Source organism: Nannospalax galili, unplaced genomic scaffold (assembly GCF_000622305.1).
Source record: "Nannospalax galili isolate Female #2095 unplaced genomic scaffold, S.galili_v1.0 scaffold63, whole genome shotgun sequence".
NCBI lineage: Eukaryota > Metazoa > Chordata > Mammalia > Rodentia > Spalacidae > Nannospalax > Nannospalax galili.
The window spans coordinates 5,909,440-5,928,251 of NW_008355272.1; the positions used below are offsets into that span (position 1 = coordinate 5,909,440).

Genomic DNA, 18,812 nt, shown 5'->3' on the forward strand with positions numbered 1-18,812 from the left:
ATACATTCACTTTATGTATTCTGGTCACTCTTCTCTATTATTTCTTTCTGGATCCTAAATCCCTTCCCACAAAAAAAAATCTTTCCCCTATTTACTAAGTTTTGGTTTTGTTTATTGTCCCCCAAAATTTATGTAGGGCCTTCTGTTTGGGCCTGATTTTTAACTCCACATCCAAACCTGGTGGGCTTACTACCTACTGGTCATTTTTTGATGGGTATCAGTGAGTTCTCTTGTCTTTCCTAATGAAATATACTGTTTTACTGTGGTCCACCCCATCCCCCAAATACCCATGAAGTTTGCAAGATAATTTTTGGCTAATTTGTAAGTTAATTGATGGAAACTTTATAAAACAAGTGATAGATGTAGAAATGTCACTTTTTTCCCCAAGGAAATGTAAGTAATACATGAAGAAAAAAGTGGTATTAATAATTTAAAACAAGAATATGGTATTACCTAGGTAATCAAATTTGTGAAGATATTAGTATTTTATAATATTCACAGCTTGCAGGCTTTTATGCCTGTTAACTCATTTAGTACTTAGTGCATCCTACAGGCTAATGTTTTCCCCATGTGCAAATTAACAAACATGGCTTAAGAGAAATGAACATATCTGAGATTACTCTGTTAAGTTCACAGTGAGATTCAAATCCAGATCTTCTGACCTAAATCTTACCTTTTAAACTGTGCTACATTGTTTTGAACAAAGCATGCTGTCCGTTCATTCATTCATTCATTCATTCATTCATTTTCCTCTGCATTACCAGCAGCATTTACCAGCTGAGTGTTCCTATGAACAATCAGCATAGGTGTGTCCCACTCACTCAAAGATTTGTGAGCCTATGAGGAGGCAGTTAGAGAAGGATATTGAAGCTATCTGGTCTGCTAATAGAAGCTGATGTTTGAGTCACATTTTAGGATAATAAGAACTAATTTTAGCTTTTGTGTGTTATATGCACTTATTGGTGTAGATGTGTACATCTGTCTGCACACATGAGTCACTGAGACCAGAGGTCAAAGTAGGATGTCTTTCCTTGATCACACTCCCCTTTTATTTTTTGAGACAACCTTTAGAAGCTCATTGATTCAGCTAAGCTCTCTGGCCGGTTTGCTTCAGGGATCTGCCTCTCCTGCTTCCCCTAGAGCTGCTGGCTTTTCATGGGGATTCTGGGAACTCAAACTAAGGAACTCATGCTGCATGGCAGATACTTTAGTGATGGAGCCATCTCTCCAGCCCTACCTTTCACTTTTCTTAAACAGATAAATGTCTTAAGTTACAGTCCCCTCCCTGTCCCACCTGGAGGAAGCTCAGGGATGCACACAACAGCATCATCACTTGTGGCTCACTGGGCAGCCATGTGCAGTAGGTCCAGCTACAGAAGCCGTTTGTGTTTTTCACATTGTGACCACACCACATTCTGTCAGAAGACTCAGAGACCTTGTAATGAAATGTACCCATCCAACATCTAAGTTTTTTCTAGAAGGTTGCCATCTTTCCAGTTAAGTGTCCTGAGGGTCTTTCTTAGGATGTGGGTGCTTGTTCCTTCTCCTCTCCTTGCATCCTTTCATTGGGGACCAGACAAGATTCTTGTTTCAAGGCAAAAGTGTGTGTTACCTTGGCACTCTTTGTCATGATAAAATGGTTCAAGCAGGATGAAGCTGCTTAGAAATGGGATTGATTCAAAACCCAGTTTTATATTCATTTTTCTTAATGAAAGAACTGTTTGAGACAGAAACACTCCCTAGAAAAAGAACACATTACTTTCTCCCCCTATTTTAAAATCTCTCCCTCCCTCCCTCTCTCCTTTTTCTCTGTTTCTCTCTGTCTCCCTCCCCCTTCCCTCTCTTTCTGTCTCTCTCTCCCTCTGTCCCTCCCTCCCTCCATCCTTCTGTCTCTCTTTTTCCCTCTCTCTCTCTCTCTCTCTGCTGATATGCACATTTGTGGAGTTCAGAGGACAACATTGGATGTTGGTTTTCTCCTTCCACCTTGCTTGAGACAGGGTGATTTTGTTCTGTGTTGCTGTGTACTCTAGGCTAGTTGGTCTGTAATCTCCCAGTCTCGACCCCCACCATTTAAACAGCACGATCCATGGTGTCGATTCCATGTGTGCACTTAAACTTGAATTCCCACAATATGCCTCATGTGGCTAAATTCTGAAGCTAATTCCCAGTTCGTGAAGCTGGGATTTCCAGAGAACAATTTTTAATTTTATATAGCAGAAATGTTGCTTTCCTACTCTTTGTTATGACAGATATTGAGGGTTTTTTTTCATGTTAAATTCATCTCATTCAATTTCTAATGTTTATAATTCTTCAAGTTCTCAAATTGCAGGATTGTAATATTCAAAGGAATGAGATAGACCAAACATATTCCTGTTCTATCAAGTCCCAAATTTGTATCTCTCATCTGGGTGACTGCTATTACAGTCAGGATTGTGAGATAAAAAATTTTGCATTGGTCCTTTTGGGACTCCTGCACACTCTTTGACAAATACCACTCAATTTTTGAGCATGTCAAAACGATTTTTCCAGACAGGGTCAATTTCCAGAACTATCTACCCAGTTTTGCTTGGATAATTAATAGAAAAATGAGTGATTTTCTAAATCAGAACATGCAGGAAAGATTTAAAGTAACATACTGGTTATATAATTAATTCTCAGTTGTAAATTCATTTTGATGGTGTTAATTCTTTCCCAGAGGCTCAAAGCTGTTTTATTACAGCTACAGAGCAGCTCTCACTGGAGACACAGGGTAAGCGACAAGGCCTTAAGGAAGGAAAGTCTTGCCTGATTTATTCCTTGTTTTTTGCTTTGTTTTTAAAGAGTGGGCAGCTTTGTTACACCAGAGACACATTATGAGTCCTTAACTCAACTGCTATAAAACTTAAGAAAGAGATTTGATCCCTTTGAAGTTTTATAAACAAATGTACAAGTTAAAAATGATGATCTCAGGGCCTGGAGAGATGGCTCAGCAGTTAAGAGCACTGGCTACTCTTGTAGAGGACTCGGTTTCAGTTCCCAGCACCCACATGGCAGTTAACAACTGTCCATAACTCCAGTTCCATGGGGTCCAATGCCCTCTTCTGACCTCTGAGGGTATTGCACAACATGGGTACACTTACCTACGTGCAGGCAATACACTTATGCACACAAAATATTAATAAAAAATAAAATTTTAAAGTGATCTCATATTTTTCTTTACATGATAACCAATAGGAGGAGTTGGAGCTTGTCATTATTTTCCTTAAAGTCAATACCATTCCTTCTTTATAGTGCAGCAACACACAATAGAAGCAAGAATTGGACAGATGGTTCAATGTGTAAAAGTGGCTAAAAGCAAGACTGAAGTTAAGATCCCACAAATAGTGGGAAGCTGCAGCAGGCCACATGTGACCCTAGCATGTGGGAAGTGGAAACTGGACTTCTAGAGCAAGCTGGCCATCTAGACTACTCAATTCAGAAAGCACTGGACTCAAGTCAGAAACCCTGTCTGAATGTATAAAGTGGAGAAGGAGAGAGGAATTTACTTGCATAAACCTCTGGCTTCCACACCCATGTACACTACATCCACATACACACATATAAATATACATACACACATACCACATAGACATCAGAGAGGGAGATACCTTATGAACTTTAAATTCTGAATTGGAAATTTCTGTGTGTCATTTCTGTTATTTGAACACACATGCTTGAGCATCAAGTAGTCCCCAAGTCATGGGGCTTTCACTTGGGTCTCTATACATTTTCAGGTTTATAATCATAAGTAAAACCCCACTGTGACTACATGGTCAGTTGCAATCATCTTGTTCATTTGTGCAATCACACCAGTGGCTATCACTATTTTTCTAACACAGTTCCCTGTATGAATCAGGAGCCTCTGTGTTAAGGAAAACTAGAAGCAGGCACAGCCACCCGCGGTCTGTCTTTCTGAATGAATCACTATTCCTTGTCCTAGACAGTTTGGTCTCAGCAGCAGATGCAGTGTTGTGTTTGCTAAACTGTTATCACCACATTCCCTGGTTCAATCTGAGATGTGTAAATAAAGCCAGCGGGATGCAGATCCAGCCTCCAGATAATCTCTCAGAGTTCTCCGGGTGACATGAGTAGACTTGTCCAGGAAAAGCCCTACTTCAGAAACATATATTACCCCAGTGTTCTTTTATATAGACAAAAGGTTATTCCTCCTAGTCTTTTTGACTGCTAGAAAGAAAGGGGATCATGTTAACAAGGTACCTTGGATGCGCCAAGCGATTTGCATATGTGATGAGCTTTCCTTTCAAGGCAAGCTCTCTCCAGTCAAGGCAAGGATTATGCACTTCATTTTTCAGAAATGTAACTAAGACAGGGTAAAATGTCATGTTTTCTACTATAGTGAACTATGCCTCCCAAAGGTTAAGGTTCTGATCCCCCGTGTGTTGATGCTGGGGTAAACCTAATGGAAAGTAACTATGTCTGGATACCACATCTAAGGAAGGGCTTAGTGAAGTGTTCGCTGCTGAAATTGATGGTTGTGAAGTGAGGCCTCCCCACATACTTGACTCATTTTACAAATGGCTACTTCCCTTGTTTCTCTACCATGCTGTGATGCAGCCAAGATACCAGCATCGTGGCATTTTTAACCTTTAAGTCATGGGCATTATGAGTCAAATAACCTTTACTTTATAAGTCACTCACTTCATATATTTTGTCATAAAAACTCAAGTGAGCTAATATAGTTTCAAAGCTCATCCATGACAGGGCCAGAGCTACATCTACTTATCTCTAACTCCACAGCCTGCTATTGAAAGAAACACACTCCTTTGAATTCCTAAAAATACAAACACTAATGCTAAAGAATTAGAATATATTTATTGCTATACTGATAGATACTATTTCTAAAGAAACGTAAAATTGATGTATCTTATTTTAAATAAATTCTGCTGTAGAGAAAGTGAGTGGGACATTGGCTACTATAAAGATTAGTGTGCTCCCTGAATGTTGAGCTATGCAGGGTTCATTTGTCTTAAGAGTTTTATTTCATATAATTTTTCATGTGTTCATCTAAAAAAGCATTGGTTACCTATCAAGTTCTTAAAAGAAAATGGAAAGAATTTTTTCCCCAAAATATTTTCAAATGTGCATTCTTATGAAAATCTGACAAGATAACTGTGGGAAAAATAGGAAATAGGAACACTAAAGAGGAAAGTCTCAAAATGATTCCCCTTATATGGAAAACAGAGAGAATAGGAACCTACAGAGTCCTAGAGAGCAAATGGCACAAAAAACAAACATGAACTGTGGGTAGCTTTCAAATGCCTACCAAAAATATAGTTTTGGAGTGACACTTTCTTAGGAGTTAACAGTTCTTGATTGAAGTCTGTTGCCACATATATATGAACTTAGAAAACTGTGAACATAGACAAATTCTTTACCATCTCTGGACTCAAGCTTCTTGGAAATAGACATACTGGTGCTGTTGCTTTTATACTATGCCCGTTGACAAATTCTGGTTTAAAAGATAAACTTTACAATGTAGAAAATATATCAATATGCAGTACTAGATAGCTGAGGGATCAAAATATTATGTGACTTGAGAAGACAGTCATTGGTATAGATGGGTGTCCTAAGGAGGTTTCTCAGATTCTGTGAACCTTGAGTTCTGCTTTTTCAGTCATTATTATGGGTTTATGATGCCTAGACTCTTGTCTTGATGTCTAAGTGTCTCCCAATTTACCATGTGGGTGTAAATAATTCTTTGACACTACTTCACACAAAAGGCCCTGCTCTTTTTCTGCATCCATCCATTTTACCATCAAGCAAGCACTGCCAGCTTCAAGGATGCACCTGTTGCAATTTTCAGGAAGCTGAGAGTATAATCAGTTTGAACGATCTGATCTCATCTTCTGGTCCTCTAGCAGAATGGGAGGGTTTTCAAAGAAGCTAATGACATATCTAACTATGAAAAATAAATAGTAACTTCTTCTAGCTCAGAAGCTAATATGCTACTTAATCTACACAGAGAGCATTGTATAATTCCCTTTCAGTACCACCCAAATACCTCCAAAGCCATTCAGAGAATAGAAGCTACCTTTGACCCTAATCATGAGGGAACATACCTTCAGATGGACTTATTCCATCTCATATATGCATGACAGGTACCTTATACAAGTATTCTAAGGGTAATATGAAAATGCATGAGGAAATTTGCCCAACCCCCTGTCCAGATGATACTCTAGGAATAATTGGTCCCTTTCTGTACTAATGAATTTTAAGGGAATGTGATCTAGTTTCATCACCTGTCCCCACTTTCCTAGAAAGTTTCCCTTGGTTGATATTAATATGCTCCAACTCAAAGCTAAATATTTACATGACACAACCTTTAATAAGTTGCTAAGACAATCATTGTTTCTACTTTAGATAATGGTCATTTCTAACATCTCATGAAATTCATGTGTAGGCACTTAAGTTCTCAAAGAATAATAGCAGGTTAAATCTAACAGGCAAGCAGGGATCACCCATCCCTGGCTCTTTCCAGGGACTGGGTAGCTACCTGTCTCTCAAAGGAAGGGTAAGGATGATCATTAACAAAACAAAGTGCTGTCAGAAGAGCCAGCCCTTTTATGTCTGGGTAACTGGGTTTTACCATCACTATCTCTACCCTATCAGTTACCTGTTATACCAGCTTATTGTGCTGTGGCTCTCATCAGGGATGGAAGACACACAAAACCCCAAAACTGTTACTAATTCAGAATGGTTAATGGGAAGATTAAGAAATTGTGAGGTAGGTATATATTAAACATATACACAATTTAATCCATCCTTCAAGTAAGATCATTGAGAAATTACCTGAATACAAGGTTGTAAAGTTTTGTTTCACCTATTATATTGAGTAAATATGTACTTTAAAAAACTTATATAATGTGCTTTGAGTATATCAGTAAAAATAATGCAAAGATATATAGTTAATGAATAACCATGATAATATAATTTAGGTAAAGGTAGTTGTTATTGTATGCTTATATTTTAGTCTGTTTGGTTTGCTATAACAGAATACCTGAGGCTAGACTAGGCTGTTAATGGAAAAGCCTATGTAGTTCATGATTCTGGTAACAGGGAAGTTCAAGTAGTCTTCTAAGCTGTCTCCAGCTGTATCACAATGTGGAACAGTAGAAATAAAACTGCAAAGCACATGAGTGCTTTAGAGTAGTTTATGTTGTGATGAAAATCTTTGAATATAAAAAAAATGTGAAAATAAATGTTCTCTAGAAACAGGAAATAGCGAAACCATGGATTATTCAGAATAAATTCTGTGAAACAGTCCAATGAGCTAGAGGCTCACTGAAAATATTCAACAGAGAAAGTTCATCTTAATGGATAAAGTATAACCTGGAAGTATAAACTTCATTATTTAAAATACATAATTGAGAATATTTTCCATCTGTCATATTTGTTTCTAAGATTCCTAAGTGCTTGTAGAGAAAGTGTCCTTCCATTTTGTCTACAGTGGTGTCAATGAAGATGTCAATTTAATGGCCACTAGGTACAACTCTGAAGATGGTTAAAAATAATTTGGTGAATCTTAGAAACAAGATAATGAAATTAAAGTAGCTTTTTGGAAAATAATCCTATCATAAAATTATAGATGATAAAAGTAGGAACTCAAGTAAAATATGTGTGTGCCATGAATAATCATTATGCGTATCAAAATATTTGCATTAAAAATGTTTGCATGATTAACATGAAGATTTTTTCATTTTAATGTACACATAATATTTGAAACAATTTACTTGTGAAAATCAAATGAAATCTTTCCATAATTCAATTAATATAGTCAAAATAAGTTGGTTAATCATTCAAAATGTACAAGATTACTTTTATTCTTAAAAGAGATACAGTTCTGAGACACCTGGATATTCCCAGGAATACTTCAGACCCATTAAAAACTGGAAAGACATTGTCATAATCACTTTTTAGTTTGACATACTAATTTTTTCTTCATAACTAGAACCTTAGTGTTTAGTTGTTTTGTAGGTAAAAATATCAAACAATTAAAATAGGAAGTTTTTAATGAAATTATACTGCATGGAAATTTGAGTCATTTTTCCAAGAAATTGTTTTGACCTTAAGCGGAAGCTGCTGCCAGAGGAAGCTCCCTTTGCCCTCTGGGTCAAGCTCCACAGCGCCTTCAAATGCTCCTTTGTAAACATGGTGCTTGTGCAGTAGACAGAGATGGGTTTTCAGCATTGTGACCATTCATAGACAGCCCTGGCTTGCTGAGCATGAATGAGTTGCTCTGGCAGCATGTTTAATATTTAATACAAACTGCTTCAAACATAATAGTAAGGGGAAAGAATTTAAAACTAGGGTACAGAGTGAAATGTCTTGCAAATTTGATGTTGTAAGAGAAAGCAACGAAGTCAGAATTTCCTGGCTGGATAATGAGCAATAAATGGATGATTGGATAAGAGTGTAGAGCAGATGCTAAGAGTTGTTTAAGCCCCCGCATCACCCATTCCTTCAGGGCATGAGACAAGGTGCTTTCTAGCCTCTGACATTCTCTTTGGTCTGTTTCAACTGTAGCTTCACAAAGAAGGGCAGATACTAGAAGAGGAGTTGAACCCTTGATGTAGCTGCCTTCCTCCTGCAGCAACCCCTGCAGGTGGTGGTGGGTTCCTCACTCCATCTGTGGCTCTATTTCAGTGAAGCAGAAGACAGAAGATGAAAATGACTGTTTTTTTCTTTTGTAGCATGGAAGGTGTCATAGGAATATTCCACTACTGAGTGTGTAGCATGTAATTTGGCATACTTCCTACCCAAGTGGTGTACTTGATAGGAAAGTTTTGTAAAGGCTCTTGCAGTGTGCAGCAAGTGCTGTGGATAGCAATGACCCAGATAAACAGGAATGGGAATGATGTAAACGGAGTTCATAGCATATGCGAAATAGTATGAACATACCATTCTGGGGAATTTTCCTTCCGTGGACATTGGAGTAATCTCTAAATTATATTTATAGCGTTATAGCTCTCTGGAATAGTAACAAACATGCTAGAAATCTTCTACATATAAGTTACAGGTAATATTCTTAGAAAGTTGAATTCTATTTCATGTGGAGAATTGGAAGCTGAGGAAGACAAACTTGTATTTTATTCCAACTTCGTGAATAAATCATAATATACTGTCAGGTGTGCTTGTAGGCTGTGAAATACAGTGCTGTGCAATCCAACTGCCTTTTGGTGTCTCTGATGTCTGTTCTTTTTCTGAGATAGTGGCCAAAAGATGAATGAAGTTTTCCTCAGGCCAGTAGCATTTGGAAACATGATTTATGATGTACTCGTTTCCCTAAGAAGCCACAATACTCAGGAATGCATTGTGTGTATTTCCAACATGACCCACTCTTCCTATGAGAGCATTTCTGCAGCACTGTAATGGAAGAGGGCTTAAATGTCCTTGAGATAACCTCCTGAGGACAGAGCTGACCATGCTGAAAGGATTGAATAATACCCTGACTGTAGTGTCTGAAAGCCTCTGGTTCCAAAGATGACCAGTTCATCACCTCCTGATTGGTACTATTACCTGGGGCTCACATGGTTTGTGTGGTAGCATCCAAATGAGTGAATGAGCTTTGTTTCTTAAAAGCAAGAGTTTTGAAAACTGTTTAGTCTTTTGTGACTTACTCTATTAGTAAACATAAATGTTCCAGCATGTTCTAATAATTTCTATAGTGGAATGATAAAGAATGAAGCAGCTAATATAAATCTCACTTTTTATATTTCCTAGGAATCTGAGAAAAAGGGGTTGATTGAGAGAATCTACATGGTACAGGATATTGTTTCCACTGTTCAAAATATCTTGGAGGAAATAGCTTCTTTTGGAGAAAGAATTAAAAAGTAAGTCCTGCACATGTGCAGTGGTGTTTAAACTAGACCTGTCACCCTCAGGATGGTTAGGGAGGAGGGCATGGATCCAGTGATTGACAGAGAAAGCAGTGGCAATACAGAAACTGGGGGTGGCTAACGGCCTTGCCCTTTGGGCTTATCAATTTCACAGTTTGGGGGTGCTTCAGAACTGGTGTGACCATATGGTTCAGTTTACACTGATTGTCACCACAGAGCTATTAATAGTGCCCTCTTTCACTCTCGGACATATCCTGGCTTGGGTGAGAACTTATGCATTAAAAATAAGCTATTTTATTAAAAACTAATGAGAAGCAAATGTGATCTGAAAAATTATAATTTTTATCTGAACCCCAGAACACAGTAAATGACCAGAATGAACTTTTTTCTCTTAAAATAATGGTACCTTATTAGTAATATCCTAGATTGATTGAAATGAAAATAATTCAGCACCTACATGGATATCTTAGGGTCAGGCTTGACACACTCCATAGCAAGCTAGAGAAGACATATTTTTATAATATAGTTCATATGGACTCTGACACAATTGCCCAATTCTGTTTTTTAAATATAAAAGCAATTACAGTATATATCTGAATGAATGAGTGTGATTTGTGTTCCAATAAAACTTTATTTTAAAAGAACAGAAAGCAAAGGAGGCTGGGTGGATTTTACACACACGCAGCCCACAATTTGCTACTCTGTACCTTTGGGTTAAAGTGCTTAACTCCTTTAATGGGGTCTTAGGAAGGACTCTAGGATTCATGACTTAGTTTATATAATTTAAATGCATCTAACTTGGTCTTGATTTGGCACCAGTGCATACATAGTTTTAAGTGCTTTCCTTTAGGCTTATAAATGAATTTCTTTTCTCCCTTAATCCATGAATTATACCAGATATGTACTATGTAATTAATACTAATCTTATTCATCACATCTGTGTGGTTCATTCTAATTTCATTAAGGAAGATATTAGTTTTGAAATTGTACAAGAGATTTCAGTAAGTTCAAAAAGCCAAGTGAAAGCTTCTGCATCAAAATTCAGGCAAACCAGGACTAGAGAGATGATTCAGATGTTAAGCACACTGAGAGATGATTCAGAGGTTAAGCACACTGAGTGCTCTTACAGAGGCCCTGGGTTAGGTTCCCAGCAGCCATATGGCAGCTAACAACTGTCTACCTCCACTTCTAGGGGATCTGATGCTCTCTTCTGGCCTCTGTGGCCATTACACTCATTGGTGCACCTATGTGCATACAGAAAAAGCATTCATACACTTAAAATAAAACAATATTTTTTTCTGCATGTACTTCTAGTTGCAAGTCCAAAGAAATTGCTTTTGAATTCCTGTTTACTATCAGCATGGAACTTGTTGCTTCTGCTGTTGTTTTCATATAGGGGCTCTCTGTATCCCAGGCTGGCCTGAAACTGCAGCACAGGCTGGCCTGGAACTTATGGCAGCTTTCCTATCTCTGTCTCATGAATGCTTGGCTCAAAGGCATAAGCCATGCACCTGGTTGAATGTATGTTTGGTTAAAATTCAGTCAAAAATAACTTTCAAGTGAAAAAAGGTTTTATTGAATTCACGCAGTGTATTTTCTATTATTACTATCTTAAGAGAAGAAAAATTAGAGATTGGGGAGTTTTTCTGACAGATGTTGCTGCCCTATTCACTTTATTTTTCTCAGTTTCATGTTAATTAACAAATTTTTCCTGAACTTACCTTTAGAATGCTTTAGGCTAAACACGCCTACTAGTAATAAACAGTGATGAGGAGAGTGAATAATTCTTCTTGGCTCATTCAGCTGAGAATGAGAGTGTGCGTGGTGGCTGTGTTAACAGAAGCATCAGCTAGTGTCCTGCTGGACAGACGCTGCTCTAAGTCTTTTGCACACAGTACATGTTTTGTGAAGTTACTTGAGTTGGGCTGAGTATTTCCAATGACACCATGGCATAAAGATTGTTAGTACAGACAAGGATCCTGAGACCTGTAATTAAACATATAGTCCAAGATCAGTTAGTAAGCTATGGAGTCTGGATTGAAACGTGTTTCTCCACTTTTATAATAAAATTTTATCATCCTCTACGAATCTATTTTCAATGAGGGAAAGTTATAGCCAAATAGAATTTCATGGCCCCGGTACTAGATAAAAGAAGGGTAGGATGCTAGGGAAGGCTTGTCCAGCTCAGAAAGGATGTAGAAGAGGAAGGATGTAGAAGACAAGACTGCAGCAGCAACTTATCATCTCTGAAGCTAGTAGAAGCTAGACAGCTTGGCAAAGAATGGTGGAGGGGCATCGGTAACTAGCACCCAATGCATAGACTGAAATCCTAAGACCATGGAGGGTACAAGGAGTGGTAGGGGATTAAATACATCCACATCATAGGGAGGGAATTGGGAATGCCTGGAGATCAGGCATACTGCACAAGACTTTGAGTAGATAGAAAAAAATGGAAAAAAAAAGAGTGACTAATGTTCTGAGAGCAAGGAAGATAAGAGGATGTTGAGTGGGGGCAAAGCTGAGGAAGGAACATGGTGTTTGGTACAGCTGCCTCCATTCTTACACATCTCTAAAACACAAATGTAGCTGTTGTGTAACTGATAATATAAAAGGAAATGTGTCTGATGAGAGAAGAGGGCAGAGTGATTTAAACAGGCTCCCATCTTTGCAGTACTTTTGAGGGGCAGCTGTGCCCAGCACAGCTGTGGTGGCCATGCCTGGGATGTGTTTACAGCCCATGAACAGAGTACTGTTCTGCCCAGCTGCAACACAGGAAGGCTCATAGGCTCAACTCCTATTAATTCTTTGGCTATTCATTATTACAGTGACCTTAAAGTCCCTGCTGGGCATTCAAGTGGGATGTCATATGTAATACTCTTGGAATTCTATCACAATCCTCTACTTAAAAACCAGGAAAGCTTTTACCCAACTTTTGGCAAGTAGGAAATTTTTGTATGAAGCTCTTAAAACAAGATTCCTGTGCTTCTGTTGGGAAACACGTCAATGGTGCCATATAGTCACAGAAGAAACGGTAGTTTATTTTTCCTACTTTCACTAAGTACTTCCTCTAATATTTAGATTTCAAATATGTGTGCATATCACGCAGAAACTTTTGCTCAGCATCTACATTATCCTAGACAGTAGATCTTGTTAAAGGAAGGATATAAGCCTCATGTGTCATTATGGAGTGATATCTCCAACTCTGTGTCCCTGATTATGTAGGCAAAGTTTAGGGAGGAGTACATGAGATTAAGATAGATCCAGGGGATGGAGAATCACTCACACTGATGGTCCACAGTAGAGTGAAGAAGGTACATTTATATGAAGTAAGATTTCCCCAACCAGGAAGGGATTTGGGAAAGCAAGTCAAGTGTAGCTAGAATCACAGGAGGTCGTCAGAGAGAAGGAGTGAAACACTCTGTGTTTGCTCCGTGAGTGCATAGTAAAAGAGACAAAGTAAAAGCAGAAAGACCAAAGAGTAAATGACAAAAGACCAAATAAGGCAGTCAGAGTCCAGAGCCTGGAAGAGTGTTCACCAGCTGGCAGGAGAGCCACGCATATGCCAAGTAAGGCCACCTTGTAGAAGATGTCACCAAAGCAATTCTACAGGAACGTGTGGTTTGTTTAGTTTCTAAGGGAAGAAGCATTTACCATAGCCTGAGAAATGAGGAAAATAACTGCATTGAAGAAAGGCCAACATGGTGTTGGGTGGGGCTAGAGGAGGGACCTGTGCCTACCAACCTGGATGTGGTCATAATCAATTTTGCTAACTGCTTTGAAACTCACAAAATGATATATTTTACACAGTTCTGAGTCTACATGGTGGAATGAATGATGGAGATTCTTTATTTTTCCATTAGTAAGTTTGGCTCATTTTTTTCATAACCAGTATTTGGGAAACTCTTAACTCAGGAAAACTGCTAAAGTGAGTAAATGACAAAAGACCAAATAAGGCAGTCAGAGTCCAGAGCCTGGAAGAGTGTTCACCAGCTGGCAGGAGAGCCACGCATATGCCAAGTAAGGCCACCTTGTAGAAAATGCCACCAAAGCAATTCTACAGGAACGTGTGGTTTGTTTAGTTTCTAAGGGAAGAAGCATTTACCATAGCCTGAGAAATGAGGAAAATAACTCTGCATTGAAGAAAGGCCAACATGGTGTTGGGTGGGGCTAGAGGAGGGACCTGTGCCTACCAACCTGGATGTGGTCATAATCAATTTTGCTAACTGCTTTGAAACTCACAAAATGATATATTTTACACAGTTCTGAGTCTACATGGTGGAATGAATGATGGAGATTCTTTATTTTTCCATTAGTAAGTTTGGCTCATTTTTTTCATAACCAGTATTTGGGAAACTCTTAACTCAGGAAAACTGCTAAAGTTTATGAAAACATTTTGCAGATTATTTGATTTTAAGAAAGGAAACCTTTTTTGACCAAGTTTCTTCAACCCTGGATTTTCTAAAGAATCCTACCACAAGATATGTGATGATCAATGAGGAAACTGTCTGATACTTTTTTTTTTTTTTTTTGGTCTTTTTGAGACAGCTTCTCCCTGTAGTCCCAGCTCTCCTGGAGCCCAATGTGTAGACCAGGCTGGCCTTGAACTCACAGAGACCCACCTGCTTCTGCCTCCCGAGTGCTGGGATTAGCGTTGGGTTCACTGTTCTATTTTATAAACAGGAATATGTAACTGGATTAAATTAGCATCATATGTCTCCTTTTGTGACGTAGTTCCAGCAAAGGTAATGGACAAGGCATCTTGAGTCACCTTTAAAAAATCTCTTGTTTTGTCTGTCTCGTGTGTGTGTGTGTGTGTGTGTGTCTCTGTGTGTGTGTGTGTTTGTGCATGTGTATTTACATCTGTGTCTTTTGTATGTGTGTATGTGTATCTATGTGTTTGTATCTCTGTGTGTCTTTGTGTGTGTGTGTGTGTGTATTTGTGCATGTCTGTGTCTTTGTATGTGTGTGTGCATGTGGATATCTTTGTGTGTATCTGTGTGTCTGTTTGTATTTCTGTATATGTGTCTGTGTGTCTCTCTGTGTGTATTTGTGTATATTTGTGTCTTCTGTGTGTCTCTGTGTTTATGTGTGTGTGTGTGTGTGTGTGTGTGTGTACAGGTATGTCTGTGCAACAGCACAAATATGGAGATCAGAGGACAACTTTGGGTGTCAGTCCTCCGACCTTTTTTCTGACGCATAGGTACTTATTTGAGCCCTTGAGAGTCTCAGAATTCCCACCTCCCAGGAGGAGCACTGGGATTATAGACCTGTGCTACCATGTCCAGCTTTAAGTAGGTTCTGAAGATCCAAACTCAGATCCTCAGACTTTTGTGGCAAGTGCCACACACACACTGAGCCATCTCCCTGGCCACTTGACACAATATTGTTTAGTTCAAATTCTTCTTCTGTAACTTACACTAGGAGTGAGTAATTTTGACGCACTGTATTAACTTCTATGACTCAGATTTTTCCTCTCCTGAAAGGGAATGATTCTTACTATGAAATATTTTGGAAGAAATAAATGAATAATCACATGTAGTAAACATCTAAAAAAATGTTCATTTTAATTTTGGTAAATTGCATTGTGATTATTTATTTTGTGTTTTAAACAAGACTCTATTAACATTGTGACATGATGATTTTGGGGAAACATGTGTCTGTGTACTTGGTTTATGGGAGGGTGGCTCTGCCAAAGTGTGATAATGAATCTGATAAGCCAGTGAACTCTAGCCTGTAACACAAATGCACATGGCATGCCTTACACACACACACACACACACACACACACACACACACACACACTAGGATTTAAGTTAGGGTTACAACTGGGAGAGAATTGAGATCACTAATTAGTGAGCTCTGGTGTCTTGTTCCATCATTTCTGATCATCTTAAACTCTTAAGAGTTTTGATTTTTTTGTGTGTGTGACATTGATTCCCAAGTACCAGATCTGTTTGGTATTACTTTTAATTGTATTAAAAAAGTTTTTCTACCTGTTTATTAAAATTAAAATTAAATTTTCTCCATTGACTTTGTTTTTAATGATCTTTTAAAAATTATTATTGTAATTTTCATACAAAATGATTTTGGATTTTATATTACTTACCATATCATACAAGATGAATTTTTTTATTCTTGCATCCCAGTGCCTGTATATTTTGCTTTGTTTAGGGACCTTGCTCATAGCTGTGAGACAGTATTGATCAGAAATGGTGTTGGTGGGCATTGATTTGTCCTACTCCTTCTCAGAGAAAGCTTTCAACACTGTACCCTTTGGAATGATTCTACTGTATAAAGTAGAATCTATAAAGTCCAGATTAAGAAGGATCCCCTTTAAGCCTATTTAGCTAGCAGAGTTTCATCATGCACATGAGTTGAGGGTTATCCAATCTTTTCTGCATTCATGAAGATGATCCCATGCAATTGTTCCTTTCCTGCTGCGAATGTATTTAATGTGTTTGATTTTTCAGGTGTGAAGTCCATTTCATAATCATGGAATAAGTCCCCCTGAATCTATGATATGGTTCTTTCATGTATTTGTTATGTCTATTTATTGCTCAGTTTTATTACATTTAGGCATGCATAGATTTTATCGCTGTGATCAATAATGTTGGCCAGTTCATTTTCTGATCTTCAGAATTCCTTGTGGATAGAAAGGACTTCTGAATCCACGAAACAAAATTGAGTTTAATCTCCTCTGTTCTCTGGACATTTCCTGTTGGCATAGTGTCATCATTTCATCCAAACTGAGAGACTTTGCTAGCGAGGCATCAAGAAGTACAGTTTTTCTTGAGGGATTTAATTAAATTCTTACCTCCTGTTTATATATGCATGCATCTATACATACATATGCATATTTATGTTTCTGTAAGCCATAATTTTTAAGAGTTGACTTGCTTAATTTAATTTTCTAGTTTTTGTGTATACATTGTGTGTGTGCGTGTGTGTGCGCATGTGTGTGTGTGCTGTATGCATGTATGTATGTGGGTGTGCACATATGTGGAAGTCAGATCAGGACTTTGGGTTTCTTGCTCTAGGGTCTGTCGCTGAACTTTTTATTTAAGCTGAACTGGACTGTCTTCACTTAATGTGTGGGTAAAAGGCACACACATCCATGCCTTGCTTTTTAAATGGGTTCTAGGGATTTGACCTCAAGTCCTCAACCTTGTCTAGCAAGTGCTCTTACCTACTTTCTGTCTTCTCAGTCCTAAATCTTATACTTTTTTGCATGTTAGTAAGATCTGCAGCATGTTTTTCATGAAGAAACGTCATCATTTACATTCGTCTTTAGATGGAGCCAGCATTTGCCTTCTTGGATCTCTGCTTTCTGTTTCCTTTTTGTTGGTTACTTCTCTGTATTACTTTCTGTGGCTTAGTTTCTTACTTTTCTAATCTTTTAGATGGGTGTTCACATCACTTATTTTTTATCTTCCTTGTTAATGTAAAGGTCCAATGTTCTGCACGTTCCTATGTGCACAACATTATGTGCCAATAATTTTGGATTGTACATTTTGGATTGTAATAATAATCATACAAATTTAGTTAAAGCCATTTCTAATTTTTATTTTGATTTCTTCCTTTACCAAAAAGTGTGTTAATTTCCAAACACTGCAGGTTTTTGTTGTTGTTGTTGTTGTTGTTGTTGTTGTTGTTTATATCTTTGTTTCCAGTTTGTCATTTAATTCCTTTATGTTCAGAAACTATTGCTCTAACAAGGGCTTGTTTTTGTAAATGTTCCATGAAAGGTTAATAATAGGTCATTATATGTATTGTTTATATAGATAGATAGATAGATGGATAGATGATAGATAGATGATAGATTGATAGATAGATCGGTAGATGATACATAGAGATATATAATTCAATTTGCTATATTCATGTTTACATTAGTATTAAAACTGTGTATCTGATTGGTCTATCAATTACATGGAGACCTGTCAAATTTTCACTATCATTCTACAATTATGAATTATCTATCTGTTTCTCATCAGTCCTTACCCTAAATAAATATGCTTTATGTCATAATTTTCTATTAAATTCTTGCTTTGCATTCTTGTATTTTATTTTTATATGCTATTATTTTCTTATTTTCCTGCCAACCTAGTAATGGTCCAGTTTCTTAAAAAAATAATAGATATTTATCTAGCATTTTACTATTTTAGGAAAATGTGTAATAATGTTACAATATTAATATTTCTTCCCCCAAAATAAGTTAATCTATTTTAGTAATATTTTTATCTTCAAATGCTATCTGATATAATTTGATTTTGTCTTATATTTATGTCTTTACACAATAACAAAGTAATGCAAGTAGCTAAAACATACTAAATAATTACTGTGCACCATATATTGTTTTCAATTTGTGCATTAACCCATTGAATAGCCTCAGCCTCTCTGTAGGGTAGATGTAATTGTCACCTCTGTGTCTGTAAAAGGAAAGAAGCAGAGAAAAGCTGGCTGTATGCTTATGGCTATGCTTTTGGCTAGTGAATGCTAGAACAGAAATTGTTTTTTAATTGGATAGGACTAATTAATAAACAATCTGCCAAGGTTAAAAGAAAATAGTTTATGTTGATACCAAGCTATGGGTTTATATACAAGATCTTCCATTTATAGTTCCACTATTAAAAAGTATTTTAAAAAGCACAGTTTTTACTTAATTATATCTCATAATGTATTCTTTGTATGAATCAAACACAGGTAGCAGAACTATCTCTTGGAGTCTTTGCCTTCCTTTTCCATCACTATTACATTTAGCTGACTATAATCTATCCTCAAGATGGTTTTGCAGTGTAGGCATCTATTACTGTGGTGTTTCTACATGGATCAATTTACACTGATGTCCGTGGTTTGATATTTTCCTCTTTTTAGCTTTGAACTTTCATGTTCACTTGGGGTGTGTGTGTGTGTGTGTGTGTGTGTGTGTGTGTGTGTGTG

General features: G+C 37.5%; 1 protein-coding gene across 2 annotated transcripts in view; it reads left to right on the forward strand.

Annotated features, from left to right (window-relative positions):
• The window catches only part of Mctp2 (multiple C2 and transmembrane domain containing 2), a 235,108-nt gene that overhangs the window by 202,897 nt on the left and 13,399 nt on the right, over positions 1-18,812 (forward strand). For both annotated transcript variants that reach the window (XM_008852341.3, XM_017802990.2), the window contains one exon: positions 9,760-9,869. In XM_008852341.3, coding sequence (XP_008850563.1) covers positions 9,760-9,869 — 110 coding nt within the window. The remainder of the gene's footprint in view (positions 1-9,759; positions 9,870-18,812) is intronic.